This window comes from Aplysia californica, unplaced genomic scaffold (assembly GCF_000002075.1).
Source record: "Aplysia californica isolate F4 #8 unplaced genomic scaffold, AplCal3.0 scaffold00623, whole genome shotgun sequence".
Lineage (NCBI taxonomy): Eukaryota > Metazoa > Mollusca > Gastropoda > Aplysiida > Aplysiidae > Aplysia > Aplysia californica.
The window spans coordinates 30021-53417 of NW_004797893.1; the positions used below are offsets into that span (position 1 = coordinate 30021).

The window sequence follows — 23397 nt, forward strand, 5'->3', positions numbered from 1 at the left end:
CTCATTTCTTAAAGCGTGCAAGACTTGATGGTCTGCATTACTTAAGAAGATTTAGATGATATAATCCTCAAAATTCTGTTCTGTTTAGAAATGGAGAGCATTTCGTCTAAAAGCGATAGTTTTCTCAAAAAGACAGAAAATTATTGAGAATTCTTTCTTTCATTTAACTGCTGTTTTTTAATTAATATATTATATATATATATATATATATATATATATATATATATATATATATATATATATATGTATAAAATATCACGTGTGTGTATATATTATATACATTGTACATGCATGTTTTCGACAACTGAACTCGCAGTTCATTATAAACGAGAAGTTAAAAAAATTATGCTGCCTTTTTGTGGTAATGTTCACGAACACAAATTTCAGAACTCGTGCATCCACAAGCCCCAGTGGCTTATCCCCTCTTCTTCAGGTGCCCACCCACCGACCAAAGAAGTCAACGGAACTGAACGTAATTATCTGACAAAAAAGATAACCGAGCAGAAATCTGCTATAGATTTGTTTTGCGGTGGTTCTGGGCCCACACATCATGTGTAACAAAACATACATCCACAAAAACAGATGCAACAACAAGTTCTGTTGCTATTTTTCTGTTGTCCTTCGGTAGGGGAGGATAATTCTCAAAGATTTTCAAAACAAGTTCGCTCTCACAATAAGTGAAATCACTTTTCACCGAAACTCAAAAAAAGCGTGTGCAACAGTTTGTGTCTATACATATATATATATATGTGTGTGTGAGAAAAAAGAGGCGGGGAGAAAGATGGAGAGAAATGACAGAAAGGTAGACAGACATGTGTTGTCTGAAAGAGAGAGACAGGAGAAAACAGGTGAAAGAGAGAGAGACGGGTGAACAAAAGAGACAGAGTGAAAGAGAAAGAGTGCGTGTTTGTATGTGTGAGGGAGTGGAAGAAAGAGAAAGGGACAGAGCGAGAGAGAGAGCGAGAGAGAGAGCGAGAGAGAGAGAGAGAGCGAGAGAGAGAGAGAGAGAGCGAGAGAGAGAGCGAGAGAGAGAGAGAGAGAGAGAGAGAGAGAGAGAGAGAGAGAGAGAGATTTAAAGAGACAGGAAAAGACAGAAAAAAGAGACAGATACAGAGTGTGTGTGTTGTGGTTGTGTGTTCCCTGTAACTTTTTCAGTTGTGTGCTGGCTCCTGGGGATTTACAATTACAGGCAGAACACTCTGACCAGCATGGTTAATAAAGCCCAAAATGTTCATGGTCTACAGGTGGAACTTTTTCCAACGTAAAATGTGGATGGCCTGTGGGCGGGCAGCATTACTGAAAAGAACGTGCACGTTCTGACAAAATATTTTCCATTGCAAAACATGCAGGGAAGAAGCAAAACAGAAAGACAGAAACAACAGAGGGAAAGAAAAGTAAGACGTACTAGATCCGTCCTCCAACCGCCCACATAGTTTGTGGGAGGAGAGCCTCAAAGTTAAAATAGTTTTTAAGTGCAGGACGAAGACACACTACCGCTAAAAATGCCAAAAAAAAAAAGGGAAGAGCAGAAGACTGGCTGTGACAAGAAATCAGGTAGACAAGAAATAATGCTGTGACGCATACATTATTCATACAAAATATCTTCTCCCCTACAAATCATACTACTGCAGTGGCCTGGCAAAACCAGATAGGTTGCACTTTCAGAGTCAAGCAATGGGAAAAAAAATAATTTCGGGTGACATTTTACAAAACAGGTTTGAAATGCAAGCAATACCGGTATATGTCATTTTTCAACACTTTCAACCAAAACCAAAAAGGTTCTTTTATAAATAATGTCTTTCTGTTAAAGGACTGGTAGGCCTAATATGGGGTGCCCACTACGGCTGGATTGGGCCGATCGCCCGACTCGGTCACCTGAAACTGAAAACAAACATGTTTGTTATTGAGGCGACAGAGTCGGGCGCCCTGATCGGCCGATCCCATCCATAGTGGGCACCCCATGTTACCACCTCATTCCAATGTTACGCAAGCTGTTCACTCATCCAACCACCAGGGTAACAGTAACAGTAGACAAGAACATAAAATATTGGGCAAGAGTTAATTACACAGCTGCAAAGGAAATCGACTGGACAGGGGAAAAAAAAAAGACATTTGAATTGTTTCCTATGTAATAAGGCTTAGATAGAAATGCATACGTTTTTGTCTGTTCCATCTTAGATGAAGTAGTTCTCTAGGAATATATACAGTCCATGCTGGCTTTAACCACGGTCATCGGGAGAAAGCGTAAGCGTGCTTAAAGCCGAAGCGTGCTTGAGTGCGAAGTAGACATAATCCAGAGATTTTCATGTAGAAAATGTCCCGTGCTATTTCCCTTTGTTTGTAAGTAGGCCTATAGCGGTCTCGCAAAAGTGTGCACTGTTATTTTTACCCTCCATGGTAGTTTTTGTTTGCCTGTTTGCTTTTGTTTTGTGGTCGAATGGGAAATGAAAACTTAATTTAGATGGCCAGTCACGATACAGCACACTAGGCCAACACACTGCCTGTGCGTACCACTGCTCGGTGTGCCACGTTCATACCACCGCCTTCATCCCACCTTGCACATGATACACAATCAGGATTAATGGATAGCGAGGGTCAAAGGTGAAATCGCAGCCAGCCTCCCTTACTCATCTCCCTGACTCTCTTTGTATTTTTTTGTCTGTGCGTTGCTTTGCCCTAGGCTAGATCTTATGTCCACGCGCGCGGCTGCATGCATCTCTCTGTCTTCCTCTCCGCGCATGTGAGTGTGTGTCTCCATCACTTATGTTCTCTTTGTTTCTCTTAACACACTCCACTGCTGCAGTGTAGGCTGTGTTCGAACTTCGATGGGTCATCAGAAAAGTATCGACTGTCTTGTAAATGAAGCGTGCTTGAGCCGAAGTTACCGTGCTTAAAGACGTGTAATTTATATAGCAAAAATTCGGTAAGAGCCGTTTAGCATGCTTGAGTCCGAAACGTGCTTAAAGTTTAAGTAGTTAAAGCCGGCGTGGACTGTAATGATCAAATAAAAACAAAAAGTCTTGAACGTTCAACATCTCTGATAAGTACGGGATTCAGAAAATACTTGTATCCCAAAAATGGCAGCAAAAAATCAAATCAAATATATTCATACTTGATTTTGTATTGCACAGGAATTCAGAGAATGCTAAAAAAACACAGATGGAGCAAAATGCTTTGAAGTAGACAAACACCTACCCCCCCCCCCACCAAATAATAGTCAATAATAATAATGATAATAATACATACAGACCCCATCCCAATATGGTTAAAGGAGCTTTATATAGTACTGGCAACCAAACAAAAATTGAATGTCAGTACATACAATGTACAAGTACTGTACATAACCGTGCCTGTTCTTGCAGACACCCCTCCCACACACTCTCTAACATACACACAGTATAAAATTCTAGATCTCAACTCCGAGTCAAAAGGCCATTAACACACCACATATGTTTGGAGAGGATGGCAAAAATTCCGGTTTGGCTTCACAACTCACCCTAAGACTAAAACTAAAATCAAAAGATCAATAATTATAATTGCATGTATTACATAATATAAAATTAATATAAAATGACACAGGACTTTATAACAACCTGGAAAGACAATGTTAATCAAGTAACCAATGGAATACAGTAAAAGTCCCTGAAAAGTTTTCTTCATTTAACTACATGTAGACTAAAAAATTCATTTCTCTGTGTCATTAACTTTTGCAGCACATTTCCATGTACATTTCAGAAGGAGAAAAGACTTTCTCTGATTCCGACTGACAAAATGCACAAAACGTGCACCAAATTTCAACTGTTGCTGTGCTACAGTATTGCTAAGACCCTCTCAGTCGACGGTCTCCTTCTAATTTATAGCATGTCGACAATGACAACTGGAGTGGCTAAAGATTAATCTTATTTCCCCTTCTATAGGAAAACTGTTGGGAAAGCAGGGGTAGGACCTATGTGTCTAGAATGGCTACTAGAAACTGGGCGAGGACTCTTCCTGTGCCTTGATCATATCCTCCACCATCTGCTCGATGCCGGCCACACTGCCCACATCTGTATCCGTGACGATGTAGCCCAGCAGGCGATGGACATTCTTGCACAGTTTCTCCACACGCCCTTCACTGTCGGTCAGCATTTTGCTCTTCAGATCCAGCTTGGTGCGCAGTTCCACTAACTCTTCTGCTTCTGAATCACAAGAGAGCTCTGCTGGGTCGGTTTGCACTTGGGCGTGCGGCATAGTTCTCTCAGACACGTCTGGTCCACCAGTGTCCCTGTCCGAGTCTTGGGGCTGTGTCTGAACAGTCACATCACACACACTTTTGCTGCTACCACACACCGAAGCGTTTAGAGAGAAACTGGTCTCCATTGCTTCCAAGTCAATGTCTGTTTGAATACATTTTGTGCAAGTAGTTTGCTTTTCACTTGTGACATTACTTTTAATAGACACACACGTTTTTTGACCATCACTTTTAGAAGAGTCATCACGAGACAAACCACTGGAAGGTGTGCAGGAACTACAAGCATCGGAGGCTTCGACAGACGTATTTGTGACTGCTGGACTGCCTGACACAGGCTCCTTGTCCCAACTATCTCCATTACCTCTTTCCCCTACATCAGACCCACAGTCCATACTTACATCCAAAGTTTCCCTGCCTTCAGAGTTTCCATCGTCGGCTACAGCGTCATCTTCACCACAAGTCTCATTCTCAGCATCAGCACCTCTCATGGCAGACTCTAGGATTGCTTTGTAAGCCTCTGTAGCTTTAGAGGTCACCTCATCGTGTTCCATCAGGGACAGGGAATCGTTCCTCCCCGACTTCTTTTTGACCGTTTCATCATCAGAGCAGCATTTTTCCTCTGAAGAACTCTCTTCCAAAGCCTCATCCCTATCCACTTTACCCTCCTGATCTTCAGGTTGCGCATTAACAGTTTCCCCAACTTCATCTGCCCTCACTGAACTATGAACCTTTGCATTTTGTCCCTCGTCAGGACCACCCGACGTTGCTATTGTCCCATTTTCGTCCTTTAGAGTTTCTACATTGTGCCCATCCTTTTTACCTGAATCTTGGAGAACCCCCAGTTCCGTCCCTCTCTCTTTATTATCAACCACATCTCCACCATCAGTTTCTTTGCCTGTTTTACATGTGTTATTTTCTGCAATTTCCTTATTATCAGACAGTCGAGAATTCGATCCGGCTTCATCTTTCTTTGCATAGGCATCTTTCACAGAATCCTCCTCATCACATGAATCTATCCCAATACCAATGTCATCGTCGTCAAAATCCTCATGACCTCCTCCACCACCTTGCTCTGGCTCCTTACTCTCCGAGACCTCTCCATCAGCCTTGCTCTCAGTACCAGCTGTTGAATCTTTGCCTCCATTTACAGCTTCCATCTCCATCCGTTCTCTGATCGCTGCCATTGCCGCCTCCAAATTCCCCTGAAAACTGTCAGGGGCTCCCATCTTGAACTCGGGATCATCCTCAGACGGCCCAAATGATATAGTGTCTGATGTCTCCTTTGAATCTTTTGACTTGGTGGTCGGCTCTGGACTTTTGGTCACCTTATCTTGCCCATGGGCCTGCTTGGGCGATTCCTCTACTTCCTTCTTTAGGTCCACGAGAGCTGTCTTTTTGGTCCCAGAACTGTTTGGGGTTTCTGTTGAAAAAAGTAAAATCGCTGAGAAGGTAATTCGTTGTTTGAGTAAAAAGAAGCACCTCGACACACTAGCCGTCATTTAGCACAGAAAAAAAGTAAGACACACAGACAGAAACAACAGAGGGAACGAAAATAATTTTTTCCAAGGGTAAAATGTTTCTAATTTCTATATAAAATTTTTGGCCAGCTCTATTCGGACTCGGGTCAGATCAGATTTTTTATCGATTCGGACTAGAGTCCCGATTCGGACTAGAGTCCGAAAGGTTTTATCTATTCGGACTCGGGTCCGAAAAAATGATTTATTTATTCGAATTCAGCTTCTAAGTGAGTTATGCGAGTGCAAGAAGGTTACATAATATAACTGTGGTCGGGGCATTTTATGTAAAACCAGAATGTATCATAGTTTTTCTTTCTTTCTTTTAAAAAAAAAATTACATCGCACAAAATCAACAGCCGTGGCTGACCAGTCAGTAACATTTTAATGGGCCTAACAATGGCAGTCCTAAGGTTGCGATTGCCTCTGGTCGGGACCTCAGATGGGTATGGTTTGTTTTCTTCATTTTGATCACCTGTCTGAGATGGACGCTTTTCTTCTCGATAGTGGCTGGCCATCTTAAGAAATTCTGACTGAAGAAACATTTAGAAACAGGAAGCAAAACTTGACTTCAGAAAAAAACAACCCATCCACTTGCTACCTTAGTTTCGTTTTAGTACAGGGTTTTACGGTGCTCGCAACTGCATAAGGTCATATGAGCGCCACTTGCAACCTAAAAATATAAAAGAACAAGATACCATGAATGAGTGCCCTTATACCATAAAAACTGCAGGGACATTTAAGTTCACCTACTGGAAGATCGTTACAGTAGAACTAAAAATAAGTAAAAAAAACCCTAACAAAACCCTTTCATTCGGTTACAACTAAAATTTTGCTTATTTATGGATGCAAAGTAAGAAACACCTGCTGGATATCTTGAGATGCTCAGGTGGGAAAGCTGAGGCCAGAGGATGGATCCCCGGAGTCCATTACAGAACCAGACTATCTTCCAATCTCTTTCTCAGTGGCTATTCTTCCCTCAAGAAGGTAAACGAGGAGGAGAAAAAGGAGAAGGTGGAGGAAGAAGAAGAAGAGGAAACTGGGAAAAAAAAAAAAGAAAAGGAGGAGGAGAAAAAGGAGGACGAGGAGGAGAAGAAGAAAAAGAAGATGAGGAGGAAGGAGAAGCAGCAGCAGTGGTAGCTGATACTTACCCTTATTAGATATTGCACGGTCAAGGGTATTTCGGTCTGGCTTAATGTCCTGGTTCTGAGACCCATTGGATTTGAGGTCTTCAACATTTGGCTTTACGTCCCACTGCACATCTTCATACAGAGAATCGTCCGTCAAGTCTAAGACCACAGGTTCTGGGCCTGCTGAGACCTTGGCCTGCTCCTGCCTACGCCGTGCCCCAGGGGTTAATGTAGCTGCAGGGGTCAGGGCAGCTGCAACTTTCCTGGAATTTTCCGGAGTTTTGTGGAGAGGTGGGGTACTCGTAACGCCTGCCTGGCGTTGACTGTGGTTGCGCTGGAAGGATTGTTGAGCACCGTTCGATGTACCCAAACCTTTTAATGCTGGTTTGGAGACTGAAGGTTTCTGCCCTGAGATGGAAGCAGCAAACTGTTTGTTGCTCCTAGGGCGGTAAGAGTCATCTTCATCTTCGTCATCAAAAGTGTTTTCAGTAATAGATATCTCTTCACCAGATTCAGTCTTAATGCTCATTTGTCTGCTTCCTTGGTTGAAAGCTAGTGGCTGTGCTCTTCTTTTCGGGGCCGCTGGTCTAGTGCAGTGAAAAGAGAGAGAGAAGCAGAATAAACATGACGCGCTTATTTCATCTTGACAATGATTTACACAATCAATCACAGACGACAAGAACACTGAAATTTAGAAATCATGGACAGCTCGTACAATTTGCCATTTTTTGACTGATATCTCTTTAATTTATCGTTATCCGTCGACCTGAATTATGGTGGTGTTGAACAAATTTATCAATCAACCTGTTTGAGTTATCTCTGCACCACTATATCTGCTGCTGTGAAAGATCAAATACTAACTTTTTCAAAATCGATATAATCATTATTATTACTGCTGTGTCCACTAAATACATGCTCCTTTACTTCAATGCTTAAACTTCCCTTGTATTTGACATAAACCAAGCGCAACATTGAATGAGTATTGCCTTTTCCAATCTGCACTATTCATTTTGTTTTGTTTTTAGCTCCACAATGTTTGAAGAAGTTTTGGGTTGTTTTTTTTTTCTGAACAGTTAAGGGGAAAGAAAGTTTCTTATGACTTTTTTTCATTGCTACATCAAATCAGACAAAACTGTAACATGTAAATGTTTTACACCCTGATAAACATAATCTAAATTGATAGAGTGGGAGGCTGCTTCAACCCTGCCTGTTATGGAAGACCTGGGCTGTGTGCTACTATAACCTGGCAAAAGACAGGGATACATCTAGATATTAGACAAATGTCTTCATTTCCAAGTATGAAGTATGATTTAGTAAGAATTTTACGGGGCTTGCAGCCCAAATGGTTATATATGTGCCGAAGATTAACTCTTTCCAGACGTTGGTCTCGACATAATTAACTTGTGGCTCGCTTTGGCTATGCAGGTGGTGTACAAAATAACTTCATAGAAGCATAACCATAACTCCAAACGTAACATAGGATATATAAAATTGAAGGAAATTGAATGAAAAATACATCCTAATATAAAACAAGGTTTTATTTTTAACATAAGCATGCATTAGAAGGGTTAGAAATGGCGATGGTGACGTGAAAAATAAATATTGACGGAAAAAATTACATTCACCAAACATGTGAAAGCAAATCAGCATAGCTATCTTATCATGTACAGGCCAAGAGCATAATCAATAAATTTCTAAATGCAAAATTTATACTGAGTCCGGTTACATCGTTTTGTTGATGCAAGACGGCAAGAACTAATTCACTTGTTTTTCCCCAAACCCACGCTTTGACAAAGTGAAACTAGATGTTTTCGTTTCCTTAATCCTTTCCGAGTTTTTCAATAGCAATAAAAAGTCATTATAAATGACGGATCGCGTTAAAACGAAACAATACTGAAGCACCATATCACAGCCGATATAACGGCGACACGTCCGCAAGGGGTGTGTACTCGCACTGATATATCAGCGATACGTCAGGAAAGAGCTAAAAGTATTACAAGAGAGTAACAATCACAAAAAAGAAGGAGGAGAGATTAAGGACGATGGGTGTTTGATAGGAAACACGCACATTAACACAGAGCACCCACAACTTCAAGTAAGAAGCAGAAACACAAAAAAGCGGAGGTGAACAATCTATTCAAAGTGACCAAAGCACAAGAACGTCATCTGAGCAGTGAATAAGGTAGGGTAACACTGAGAGAGCAGAAGACAATTCTAGGTGGCTTTGGCACAAGATTTAATAGTAATGTCAAGATATCAAATGCTTCACCACACCCCCGACAAAACAATTTGCATAATGTAGGAGGCCAGTTGCTTCCATTCCGCTAACAGGGGCAATATTGTCTACGGTGAAGTAAGAAAAGCCTGGTGTATTTTGGCCATGAAATAGCCCAGGAACAATTAAGGGTGAGGATTTTTGCTTTCAGTTTTAGTTTTAGAAAGAGTTTTACGGCACTTGCAACACAATAAGGTCATATAAGTGCCGAAGATTAGAGCTGTTACAAGAGAGTAACAAACACAAAATAGAAGGAGGGGAGATAAGGACGATAGATGTTTGATAGGAAAGAAGGAGCAAACCACACCAGAGTACCCGCCAACCACCCACTTTTGCTTTCATTGCAGACCTTGATCTTATTAACTCTTTATCTCCAGGGGTGGGGGGGTGGGGGGGAGAACCCACTATGCCGGGGTCCTTTTTTGCTACGAAATCTAAAAGCAGTTTGCCAGAGATAAAAAGTTAAAGCCTCTCATTTTCCCAGTTTGATGCATGTGACTTTTCAAGTGGGGTCCTCATTCATCACCTTGAATTGGATATATGCAGACACTAACATCGTAAAATCTACAATTTGCAAAGCTAAACAGAGTGAATAAAGTATTCTCCACAAACTACCTTGTTGGTTCCTTCACATTTTTTATTTATTCAAAATTTAAGTTACACTTGGAGGCTCTAGACCCTTTTTGGGTAATATATTTCCCCATATGAGGGAACGATCTCCAGTCTTTTACATGCAAGGTGATGATCCAAACTATTAGACAGTAGTAACTAAACTGTAAAAGGTGGACCAAGTTAGTAAAAGCAAGTTAAAGAGAGATACCAGAGTTTGAGGTATATAGACACAGTAATGGCTATTGAGTGCTGGGATAAAGAGATACACGCATACAGAACGACAAAGGGTAAGAGAAGAAGTACAAAAGGACCTGCCAGTGACACTTTATGACCAATCGTGGACACCATTTGACTAGCCCATAAGGTACAAGGACGTCTTTACCATGGGCTGAGTATGAACAGACGGAGCCAGATTACATTTAAGTAAAAAAAACCCCCCCATAAAGTTAGGAGAGAACAGTAGACCTAGAGAAAAGGATGAGGAATCTGGACGGGAAGTAGAACACAACTGAACATACGATTGTAAGGGGGAGTTGATGCGTAGAACCAGTGGCCACCTATTGTCCTACAATAATGAAAAGAAAGGACCTTTTTTGTTCCCAAGAAAAGAAGAAAAAATGGATGCATAGCATCTACCATCCAAACAAGAAGAGACCAAGGTATGCTATTGAGCAAAACAAAATCAAACTACACATTGTCTAAATCATAGCCTGTTTCAATTTACAAACACGAAACTATAGATTTAAAAGAGTGGGAGACAGGTTCTTACATTGTTAACAACTTAATCTTAAAAGATAAATTTTATAGTTTGAGATTCTCTGTTCACTCTTTTTACTTACTTTTCTGATTTTGAAGTCAAACTGCCCAGCAACTGTCTCATCTGAGCCATTACCTCCTGAAAAAAACCAAACAACCCAAAATGCATATATGTGCCTCCCAAGCCTTAGTATTGTAAGAGAACTGAGGCAGTTTCCTTGTGTAGGTCACAAGATGAAATAACAGCCTTATGAAATATCTGTACATATGAGCCTATCCAAAATGTTTGTATTTCTGAGGTGCTGTACTCTTTGCAGATGGATTCACAGGAAGAAGGAGATGGAACCACTCGTATCTGGTTTAATGGATCCAGCAAATTTCAGTGATAAACAGAAGAAAAGTTTGGTAAATGGGCAAAAGTTGCCTTTTTTGTAATAAAAAAAATATCAAGCTTGACAACAAAATGCCACAAACACCACTTTCAAAGTTTACCCAAAACTAGTACGAGAAAGGTGAAGCACATTCCATGAATCAACTTCCTTCTTCAAAAAATGCAATTTCCTCTCTTTAAATAACTGCAGAAATTTAAAATATTTATCAACTTTCCAGCTTAAGTTTATTATCCGATTACCTCCTCGTATCACCTTGAAAATAAAATCATTAAGTGTAGACCGCAGCCAACTCAATAAAAAAAAATAAAAATTGACTGTTTAAGAATTAAGGATGGTGCTATGCTTCACAATCTACCTTTTGAGAAAGACCAATACCCATAAAAACAAGCTGTACCGTGGGTCTAAAAAGCTAATCGTCTGTAGCTTAAATCAACTAAGGGATTGCAGAAGTAGAGGGTGCGGCCTTACTGCTGTTTTTTGCTGTCCGCCTTTCACCATGTTGTCCGCCATCATCTGCAGTCTGCCCTGCAGTGAGTGGTGCTCTTCCTCCACTTGCTTGCGCTGCTCTTGCATTTGCAAGATGAGTCTTTTCTGCTGATCCTCACGCCGCCGTGACTCGGCCAGGGCCTTCTGCACAGACTCCATGGCCCTGTGGTTGTCCCGAGGAGCAACAGAAACCTGCTGGAACCCACATGGTTGTTTGTTTGAGAAAAGATGTTCAGTTTTTGTAAGCGTTTTACAGTACTTGCAATACAATTAGGTTATAAAAGTGTCAAGATTTGAGGAGCAAACCACACCAGAGCACCTGCCAACCACTCGCTTGAATAAAGAGAAACATGACATGTTTATGGTCATTTAGAGTAGAGAAAAAGTAGTAAGACATACAGACAGATAGAAACAACAAAAGAGGGAAAGAAAAGAAGAAAGACTCACTAATGGCACCCTCCAACTACCCACGATGAACCTAGAGAAGGCTCAAAAGTTTGTAGCATTCCTTAACAGACGAATGTAAGGTACACTCTTGTTCAACCAGATGGGTTGACATAACTGAGAGGGGTAATAAGACTGACCCGATTGAAGTTGGGCAGAAATTCAGATCTAGGCCAATGAACACGTACCGAACTGATCTGAGCATGAAAAAAAAAATATCATCTTTGCTCTGCCTCAAATCAATAAGACATTATTCCCAACGTAACTGATCTGGAATAAATAAAGTACCAATGAACACCACCTTTGGTCAGAGTAAAAGGCATGTGCTATCAACCCCGTTAATTTTGTATAGCACAACTCACTTTGACCAAAGTCGTCGGGTCTGACTTTTGAGTTCGTTGAAAGAAAAGTGTGACTAAAGCACTAAGGTGAACATTTTTTATTGATAAAGATATGGACATCTGTTCTGAAGTTGCCAACGTGAAAGTACAATATCAAAGAACCATTGGTACCCCAAAGTGGTTGCTTTTACGATAGTTACTTCTCCTTGGGGGGGGGGGGGGGGGGGGGTTTGCTTAAACAGGTGGTCATCAGTGAACTGTGAAACAAAAATGGAAGTTTGTAATAAATATAAAAGTGATTGGCACATAAGGTTTTACTATTTCAGCATTTCCACTCACCTGCCCAGATACTCTTGCTTGTATATTCTGAATAGCTCGTAGCTCTGCCTCTTTCTTATTCAGTTCTCTCTCTTTTTCCATCATGCGCCTCTTCTACAAAGATCAAAACACAAATTAAAAAATAATCAATCAGTAGAAAGGACAATAAAAAGTAAGTATTTAAAAAAGTTTTAGTAAGCATTTTAAGGCACTTGCAACACAATTAGGTCATGTAAGTGCTGAAGATCAGAGGTATTTTTAAAGGGTAACAAACACAAAAAAGAAAAAAGATAAGGACAATTGATGTTTGATAGGAAAAAAGGAGCAAACCACATCAGATCACCCGCCTAAAAAAAGTATGCATGATATAGCACAGCAAGTTAAACGACAATAGCAAGACGACACTGAAATGTAAAGTGCTTGCTTGAAATAAAACACCCAGAATACACCAGTCTCTGCATATACAAGGGCTGTCCCATGGAAAACCGCAAAAGGTCCATAAAAGCCACAATCTTTGTCCTGTAATAATAAAAATGTAACACATCATGCCTCAACATGAGCTTTATTTCTCAAGGTAATCACCATCCCGCTGGACGCTTTTTTCCCATTGCTGGATCAGGGAGATGATACCCACCCTGAAGAATTTTGTGTCAAGGGATTTCAACCAATCTTTCATGGCTTCCACAAGGTCTTTGTCGTCTGTGAATTGCTGTCCAGAAATATGGCGTTTCATTGGTCCAAAAAGGTGATAATCTGACGGGGCCAAGTCAGGACTGTGAGGGGGGTGTGGCAGAACTTCCCAGCCGAACTTTTGGATCCAGTCTTTCCTATCCAGTCTTTCGTAGTGTTTGCGATATGTGGCGTTGCATTGTCATGCTGCAAAATGACACTGCTGGACTACCCGCCTGGTCTTTTCGGCGCACAACCTCTCTCAACTATCAAGAGTCTGGCAGTACCTGTTTGCATTAACAGTTTGTCCTGGTTCCCGAATGTCAAGAAGCAGAACACCCTTAGCATCCCAGAAAACTGTGGCCATGAGCTTCTTCACCGATGGCTGAACTTAAAACTTTTTTGGGGGAGGTGAAGACGTGTGCTTCCAAACCATTGAACTCCTCTTCGTCTCAGGGGTCAAATGGTGTATCCAAGTCACATCACCTGTAATAAAGCTTCTCAGGAATACTTCATCGTATTGTTGGAGGTCTCCAAAGGCATTCATGACTCCTGTGATAGCTTGGCGACAACGATTCAACAAAGTCTAAGACACTTTAACATGTTGCGTCTTGTGGGACCAATCGAGCAGAGACCTTTCGATAGTGCAGCTCATCAAACACTATCCTCTGGACAGTCGACTTTGAAATGTTAAGCGAATTTTTAGGCGCCTGTATGTTTGAATAAGTTCGTTAACGCGACTCTGGTTGTCCTCAGTCTTGGAAGAAAAACAAGGTCATGGGTGAACTTTGTCATTGACATCCGTATGCCCGGCTTTGAACTGACTACACTACTCATAAACCCGTGACTTTGCCATTACTTTCTCTCCATAAACTGACTTTATTTCAGTGTGTATTTCTATTGGTTTAAGACCTTTTGCGGTCTTTGGAGAACTGCTGTGTTCGTTTGGTGTGTGCGATGCTCATGGTGCTCAATCTGGAAATTCCTTAATGATTGTTTTACAAGTGTGTGTTTACAGAATGTGAAAATATTGAATAGTTTTCCAAGTCACAGCCAAATTCGGGTTTTCCGTGGGACAGACTTCGTATACACATGCAGTAGGACATGAGGCTTGGGTCATAAAAATCAACCAGAGTCAACAAATTTCAGGCCTGACCATTGACAAGAAAATAAGGTTTTGCACAGGGATGAACTAAGCAGAACTGAAATTTGTGAGCTGTAGAGAGCATTCATTCATAAGATTAAGAATTACATTTTATTTTCCTCAATACGGTTGAACCTGCTGTAGTGGTCACCTCTCCATAGCAGTCATCTGTACTGACTGCCACTGTTACGTGACACCTATGTCATTTTTCCCAATACTTTTAACAACCTGTTCATATTAGTCCCTGTCCAATGCAGCCATGGTTGGTCGTTTTTACAGAATGTCATCCTCAAAACCTGCTCATAGTTGTCTTTATTACAACAGATTTCTGCCAACCCATCCACAGACTGTGTACGTGTGTACACTCAAGCATGGCAAAGAGGCTCGTATGACAGATGAGTAATTTTGGTGGAAATGAAAAGGACAGATAAAACTGAGATTTTAGATATTTATTAACCCTTAAAACCCTGAATTCTTTTTTTTCATACCTCCCTAGAATCCTGAATTAAAATTGAGATACTAGAAAAAATTAGGTTGGTTCATTGTTTTATTGACTGTGTCTTTAATTGTTGTTAGATTTTACTGAAGTTTGAAAATGTTATTTATATATGAATGCACAGTCTGAACAAAAGGGGAAAAGGTTAAAACACTGGTTTTTAGGACCAACTCTATGAGTTAAGTAGACCTGCATGTGAGCCTCAACCAGATTGTCTGAAAATTTTGTGCAAGCTTCTGTGGGTGTCATAAGGAAGGACTTCAGAGTAACGAGCAACCACCCCAACAAACACAATAAAGAAGAGACCTAACCCTACCCCTAGGCCTACCCTAAAAAAGAACCTGCAACGAGCCTCATGTAAAAAGGCCAGCACAAGTCCAAAATTTAAAAAATTTAGAAATTAAAAAACCACACTCCAAAATAAACAAGGCTTACAAGGAGCATAATATGGCCTACATCTAGATTCTACATATTGTTAGTATAATAGAGTTTGATACAATAACACAATAGAATTGGAATATGAATCCTCCTTATAGATCCAGTAATCTAAATAAATAATCTAGCTCTAGATCTAGATCTTGTAGAACAAGCGAATAGGATCTAGGACTAGGAATAGGCCTTGAACTAGAAATCCGCATCCGATTCCGAACAGAGGGACTCAGCTGAGTCTAGATCTAGATTCTAAATAAATAAATAATTCACGCGCCTGATGAAATGCTTTTTACCAACATTAATATTACAGCCCAACCTATAATAGGGTTTGACACAATAGAATTGGAATATGAAGCCTCCATTGAGGTCTATAATGATCTATATAAATCTAGATCTAGATCTAGATTCTATTAGAGCAAGTGAGTCGGACTTGAATGAATCAACACGATCTGAACAATTGAATTAGTCAACAAAACGAAATTCAAAATGGCCGCTCGAGCACGAAACTGAAAGTAGATAATTTAGGTCGTCGTCCTTTTTCGTATTCGCATTTCTACTCAGGTTCCGACAATTATGTCGGAAACGCCGACGTCGGCAGTCGGTACGATAACGAAAGTGCCGACAAGGCCGACGGGAGAAAAAGGGGTCGCTGGCAGTCGGCCAGGCCTCGCACTTCGCACATTGACTGATACAGGTGGGCCTAGCGATATCATCGGCCGGCTCGCGGGTCGGGTCGTGATTGTCGGATTTCAAACGATTGTCGGCAAACATGCAGGTCTAGTTAAGTCTTGTGTGTGATCCTCGACTCCACTTCGGTCAAAGTATCATTAGACCTAGCCGTAGATCTAGCCTCTGGTAGCTTTAGTGGTGATCCCTTGCCAATTCCACTATCGTCAAGATCATTATCGATGTTATGCGGAACATTGCAATCGTCTTCAACGGTCATATTTATCTATATATCCGACTGGAGATCATTATTGGGGTCTGGTTCAGGATCAAAAATGTCAAAATTTTGCGGCCTGAAGGGCCTGGCAGCGAAAAGTGACCAATTTTTCTTAAAAACTCGCAAAATTTCCAAACTTTCGGTGTAGAACTGCTCTCATGACATTATCGGTACTTTCTGCTCGCGACAGAGTCATCTGGAGTTACATCCCCTGTTTCTAGCACTGGGAATTAAACGATAAAGTCGACCAGCGATATAGGAAAATATGGCGTCAGCGGTTACCAGCGGTATAGGGTTTTAAGGGTTAAACCGCCTCTTGACTTTGTCTAGTCTTCAAGCAAATGACCACGTCAACAGCAACCGCTGTCAAGGAGTCAGAGGAACTTTTTGTGCTGAGCAGTGAACCCACCGATGATGGACTATCCCATTCTTGTCAGTTACATAAAAATGTGCCAACATGGTAGAAACTGTCATGATAAGCTAAACAAGATAAGGGAAAATTGTTTAGTGTGTGATGACGATGACGATGAAAACCCAATCTTGTTGCTACATCACATTATTTAGACAACCTAAGGCCTGGATAGAGAAAACACCTTGGGCGACCCAAAATAGGAATGGAAAAATCTGCCTATCAAAGATTTTTTAAATTATCAATTACTCTTGCACATCAAGCAAGAACTGTAAAGAGCATTTACATTTAAAGACAAAGGACAATCATTCACCATCACAAGTGCTGTACTTTAAAAAAAATCTTGATAAAGACACTGACCTTTATTTCCTCTTCCTTTTCTCGTTCTTTCAACTTTATTCTCTTCCTTTCCTCCCTGAAAGTAAACAAGTTACAATAGATGAAACGGACCGGCGTGCAACTCACTACCTGTCTGTCCTCATTCAGCAGCCAGAGAAACGGTGTTATGTAATGTTTAAGTAGTAAAAATTTTCTCCTCTCCTCAGCTACCTTGGGGCAGTATTCTTCAAAGATTTCTCAAAGGAGTGCATTGGATTATGCTATTAAAGGTGCTAATCATTATAATTTTTTTTTAAAAGCATTTTTTTTTGCATTTGCCATAGAAATATTCCCTACAAGATAAAATAATGGCCATTTCAAAGGCAAAGCACTTAGAGACTCTTAAGGTTCGGATCGACTCAAGGCGATAAAGAGCAAGTCTGGTATGCAGTCAGGGCCAGATTAAAAAAAAAAACCCCTGGACAATGAAAAAGCGGCAACTCTGAAGGTGGCACTTGGCAATCTGAATTGTATGGGGCCCTACGCTTTAGAAGGGAAACGCAGCACTCTTGTTAAAAATATATGTTGCACTACTGGAGAACATCCAGTCAGCTACCAGTGTGCCAGAGTGGGGAAAACTCATTGGAAGAAAAAGATTGTTAGACTTATTTCTCAGCAAAGGTTTCATCTTTGTATCAGTCTTCAGAAGACCATTTTCTCAATTTCTTCCTTTTTACAGATTGAAAGAACAGACAAATTCCTGCCCAAAGAATTAATTCCTTACTGTTTTTTCTTGAAAGTTTTCTCATACGATGGGCGAACAGCCAGGTCTTCATCTTCTGGTTCCTCAGGAATATCACAGCGACTGGAAATATACAGAGGTTCTGAGGACTCCACTAACAATATTACATGTTTGGGTAACAGTAGGTTCCCCCTCCCTTCCCCCCCCCCCCATATTAGGGTAACATTAAACTTTGTCCCCCTCCCCTGAAATACATTAAGAGTTTTTCTTGCGCATGACATCATGGTAAGCTAAATGTGGGCTTACAGAGGGTGGGGACCATAGATGAGCATAATAGGTCAAGTAAGTTCTGAAAGGGGGGGCTCAAAGGGACTTTTCCCCTCTTTTAGACAAGTTTAGTAGTTGTATTTGTTATTGATCCAGTTCAAACTTCATTCAGGAGAAGAAAGGCTTTATAATAATGAAAAGCGCGCCCATATAATCTGACGCAGTTGCGAGTGCTGTAAAACACAAAAACAAAAATGATGAATTAGAAATGCATAACTTTAAGCCTTTCCTACGAAAAAGTTGTAATCTAACTAAAAACAAGTTTAGTGTTTGTGTTTTCCTTAAAAGCAGTGCACACACTCATAAGTACATAACAAAAGAAAGAAAAGGCCTCATTATTTAGAAGCCCAACAACACCACCTGTTTTGCAATGGTAACTCTGTTTTGTTTTGGTAAGTGGTATAGGGCGCTCGCAACTGCATAAAGTCATTCGAGTGCGTGGGACATATCAAACATTTTTAGCTTGGAAGGAATGAATTTTGAATTTTGCCTGGGTGGCGACTGAAGCCTACTCTTATCGATTTTGGACCACCAAGGGACCTTTAACGGGCGCAAATTGCCCAAGGGATTTTCGAGATTTTTCGCCCTTATTCAGACAAAGTTAGGTGTTAGATCTTACTTATCCTTAGATCAGGTGTGTGGCTGAAAGACAGCAGTAAGAAAGAGCCAAGATGTAACAATAGAGAGGCCGCAGAAAGAGTCAGGAGCCCAGAGGAAAGAGGCAAAGTGGGGGTGGGGGGTGATGGCAGAAAGTGGAGATGAAAGCAGATGACAGAAAATGATAAGAGAGTAGGAAAGGAGGTGAAAGGAGAACATTTAAGAGAAAACAAATTTCAGTCGCTATCCGGTTTCAAACCCAGGACCTATTGAATGAAAGGTGAACACCAGAACCTCTAGACCACGAGAGCCCACCAATGGTGACTGCAAGCATGAACAATCACTTTCACACAATTCATCCATACATGTCCAGACATACTGTTGTTGTAGAAAAGGCAAGACCCTTGTCAAACCACTCTACTAATCGAATGGTAGCAGTTTTTCTCTCTTACTCACACACATACATTTACTCATACACACAAACACACTACACACATGCTTGCACACACAAGAAAAGCTACTGATCTAAAGAGAGACTCTCACTTGTGAGTGGCATCGGGATTCAACCTGCAGTACCACATGTCAGGAAGAGAATCGCCGTCAACACTGTCTGGCAAACGACGCCACTTCAGGCACATGTCACACTGGGCCCATAGCCAGTCAGGGTGGGACCTGAAACAAAAAACCCACCACAGCAATCAAACAATGGAGGAGGGAACGGGGGGAGTGTTGATTTGACAGTTCTGGTTTTTTAAAAAATCTCCCAATTGCCAGTTTTAGATAATCCCTTTTTAGTTTTAGTAGAGGTTTTACGGCGCTAGCAACGGCATAAGGTCATATGAGCGCCAGAAGATTAGAGGAGTTACAAGAGAGTAACAAACATAAAAAAAGAAGGGGGGAGAAAAGGACGATAGATGTTTCATGGGAAAGAAGAAGCAAACCACACCAGAGCACCCGCCAACCACCCACTTAGATAATCCCTGCTCATCAATGCTAGCCCTAGATGAGTGGAGTGCAGCATCCCAGAGGACAAACAGAGATAATTCACTGGATGAAACTTCCTTATGGAGGAATTAAACTGATCTAACTTCTGCACAATGATGAAAACCCTAGCCACGACAGCAGTCGTTGGAAGGCGGGGGGGGGGGGGGGGGGGGGGGGGGGAAAGGGGTTTTGTTGGGGGAGTGAGGGAGGGAGGGGTGCACTCCATTAAAGAGATTGTCCAAAGGAGCAGCCATTGTGGGGCTGCTGAGCCTCTCCCTTGTCACTCAACAGAACCACAACCCTACAATTCACCTATACAGCACCCACAGCTTTTACAAACTCCCAGTGTCAAACTATACTGAAACAAGAGAGAGATCCTTATAACCTTTCATACCTTAGAAGGCCTTATTTATGGATACTGTGTCTCCTTTGGTAAAAGGCTGTTTGAACCCCCCCCCCCTCCCCATGTTAAAATAAGTTAAAAGAGTCTTGTGAACATGATGTCATGATAACTCATACATGGCCCAACAGAGAGTGATGACCCCAATTTGCACGGTAGGTCAAGTACGTTCCAAACGAAGGACTCAAGTAGACTTTTACGTTACTTTCAGAACCTCCATTTGTGTTTGGTTACTTTCAATGGAATCCTTATTGCTGATAATATGCCCTCATGTTGTGAGTAAAATACTTTTTTTTATATAAAACATTGTAGATCCTGACTATGGAGACCAAGATCTCCTGCAACTATTAATTTTGTCTGTTTACAAAGCAATTACTACAGCCACATGACCTTCACGATGAGATATCAGCTGTTATCTACATGTACTGGTAGCACTGTACAAAAAGAACAAGAAACTTTCATAACTGTTATTGCTAAAAATTTCTACAAAAGCAGAAGTAAACACTCTATTTACAGCATTTATGACACTAAACTTTACAAACAAGAAAACATGCAACTTCACTCTCACCTCTGTGTAATTGGTTCAGCATTCGAGTCACCTCCCTTCTTTTCATTCCAGTAGTCATTCAACTTGTTGCCAAAGTTGAGCATTACAGAACTGAAACAAAGAGCACACAAAAACACTTCTATTAATTATAAAAACAGACAAGACAGTGGACATTGTGGGAAGACAATTTCTGCTAATTTTCCTCACTGCACCCACGTGTGAATGGATACCTGGCCATGGACAGTGAATTATCTGGTCAATGTGTCAGTGTTTTAGTGTCTGTAAAATGGCAGCTTGTACTGCATGCTTCTTTGGACGTTGAGATTATTTCAGAATGAAATCAGGTCTCCTGGGGTAATAATATAGATTGTAAACCACATAAGCTTGCAGTTCGGCATGAATTTTTGCTCTATACAAATGCTACTTATTATCATCATCACTGACAGGTGAATGGGAGAACAGGTGTAAAAGGAGAACAGGTATAAAAGTAAATTTTGACACCCTCCCGGAGGTTACAGGTGTCACAGAGTAACAAAGACAAAAAAATTAGGAGAGATAAGGACGATAGACGGAGAAAAACATACCAGAGCACTCCCCCAACCACTCATGATAACTTACTTGAACTTCTCATCTTTGTTAAAATCTTGTTTGTTGTGAATTGGTTGCAGGAAATCTACTTGTGCCACACCAACAACACCGATGCCCAAGTCATTTGCCTGAAATTAGGAAAGTGTCATGAATAGTTGGGCCCACTAGTAATGAATTGAACAGATTGCTCTCATTAGATTTGAAAACATCAAAATAGATTGATATTATGATTCAGTTGTTGTTTCACCAAATCCACTAAGTTTTTAAAATAGAATCTTAAGAATACAGATGACTCGAAGGTAAATTTTTTCCCTCAACCCCCATAAATAAAATCAGGGTTGTTTCCTATCTGACCACTAAATAAAAAAAAAAAAAGACTTTTATCTGTAGATAAGGAGCAGTACTGTGGAAATTTTTAAAATTAAAACAAACAACAACAACCCCATAACAACTAAGAGGGAAGGCCGTACTGCAAGTGAAATTTAGAAGAGAGGAACACATTTTCACTAACTGCATGGTTTTCAACAAAATGAATATTGAAGAAAATAGTAAATGATACGATAAAAATTGTTGTTTCACGCATGGTTAGACGAAGCTAAGACATCCTCCACTCCTGAGCGAAATAATGCCCGGAGTCATAGGAAATCTGTTCAAACATTTGAGTACACCAATATCATGCAGCGACATGCAAACATAATCCAATGTACTATGAAGAATACGATAGGATGAGAATTGCATCTTCTGATATTTTGTATGGCAGACAACCATTCTCTCTCTAAGTACCAGTTTGGGATGGTCTTATTTTACTGTACCTAATCAGTCACAGAAATGCATCCTTAGCTTTCTCCATAACTACAAGCTCCCCTCAGAGATGCCAACCACAGAAAACCGAAAGGAGTATTGGGAAATATGAAAATGTGTATTTTCAGGGAAAATGTGTATTCCCCACGACCGACCGACCAACCAGCAATAGTAAAATGTTCACGGTGTCCAGCAATATTTCCTGAAAAAAAATTACTAGCTCACCAGCTCGAAAAAAGGAGTACACACGCGTACAAATGTATTCAGTCAACAACATGTCAGGGTTCAATGTCGTACTCTTGTTTGACTTAGGTATTTCAGTCTATTATATAATATTTTCCTCTCATTATTATTATTATATAAAAAATAAATCCTGCTTTGAGAGTTCGGAATGGCCTTGCACAAGAATTTCGACTATCAAGAACCAGTCTGGGTGTCATGATTCATATTATGAACTGACAGACTCAAATTATTGCTCAAACTCTGAGAAAAGCAATAACTTGAATGGCTCAAGTAGACCCATGCACTGTGACAGTTGTAACAACTGTGGAAGGGCAAGATGCAGTGACACTGAAAATCTGCCAGTCTTGAACAGAAAGCTACAACATACACTATAGGTATAATTTACTATCACCCATCCAAGTAGGTATAATTTACTACATATATCACCCATCCAATGAAACGCGAACACTATTTCAATAACACAGACTTGCAAAGTATGAGGGGTCCCGATTTCGCACACGGCCTGCACCAACGCGCGCTTTGCAGAAAGCTCTAATCAAAGTTCTGAAATGTGCTTCCAACCTCTGGTGTTGCCTTAACCCCCCGGGTATTCTTAAACCCCCCCAAAAAATCAATAACCTCCTCCCCTATTCCGTAGTCATATACTTCGCAACGCCGTTACTCCCGCCAAAGACGATCTTTCCTCACACAATGCCGCATTTATTTGTGATGTGATTGCTCCTAGGTTCAGTGAACGGTCACGATGGCGAGCCAGACAATCTAAAAATCGGACGACGCTTTTATTTTCTTTTCTTCTTTTTTTCCACAAGTGACAGCACTGCGACGAGTCTGAGTACTTATTACATTTTATTTGCACGCCGACATTGCGTTTATACTGCACAACCTGCATGCCACAAATGTTGCGTTATCAAACAACTGCTGGCAAACTTCTCGGTGGTAACGAAAGCAGATCTTGATTTTCCTGATCGAGCCTCGGTGTCACATATGCTTCCGCCTGCCGCCATAGCTGCCTATTCGCGTGAAAGTGAAACGTACTCTCCGGACGGGGAAAAGCTGAATGAATATAATATCACGATCGCGACCGGCAAAAATGAACTTACTGACCACATCGGACTTGCTTTTCAAAAATTCCAGTTCTGCTAAACTGTTACTATTTTGACAAAAGATAGGACTTGAGATAATTAGGTTTACTCGCCCAAGCCCAAGCTGAATCTCGTAGTTTTCGCATTCCAGGATGCGTATTTTTTCATGAAAAGTC

At 40.8% G+C, this 23397-nt stretch overlaps 1 protein-coding gene across 2 annotated transcripts in view; it reads right to left on the reverse strand.

The window, feature by feature from the left end:
* Window positions 1–2897: 2897 nt before the first annotated feature.
* Window positions 2898–23397, reverse strand: part of LOC101862830 (MORC family CW-type zinc finger protein 4) — a 35707-nt gene continuing 15207 nt past the window's right edge. Inside the window, exons 9-18 of one of the 2 annotated variants that reach the window (XM_013087687.2) lie at window positions 21126–21223; window positions 20529–20618; window positions 19120–19248; window positions 17695–17775; window positions 16953–17007; window positions 12521–12613; window positions 11379–11588; window positions 10602–10657; window positions 6897–7462; window positions 2898–5651 (exon numbers count right to left, since the gene is read on the reverse strand). In XM_013087687.2, coding sequence (XP_012943141.1) covers window positions 3967–5651; window positions 6897–7462; window positions 10602–10657; window positions 11379–11588; window positions 12521–12613; window positions 16953–17007; window positions 17695–17775; window positions 19120–19248; window positions 20529–20618; window positions 21126–21223 — 3063 coding nt within the window. In that variant the 3' untranslated portion in view covers window positions 2898–3966. Of the gene's footprint in view, window positions 5652–6896; window positions 7463–10601; window positions 10658–11378; window positions 11592–12520; window positions 12614–16952; window positions 17008–17694; window positions 17776–19119; window positions 19249–20528; window positions 20619–21125; window positions 21224–23397 lie in introns of both variants that reach the window. The other variant, XM_005107703.3, reaches the window with a different exon arrangement.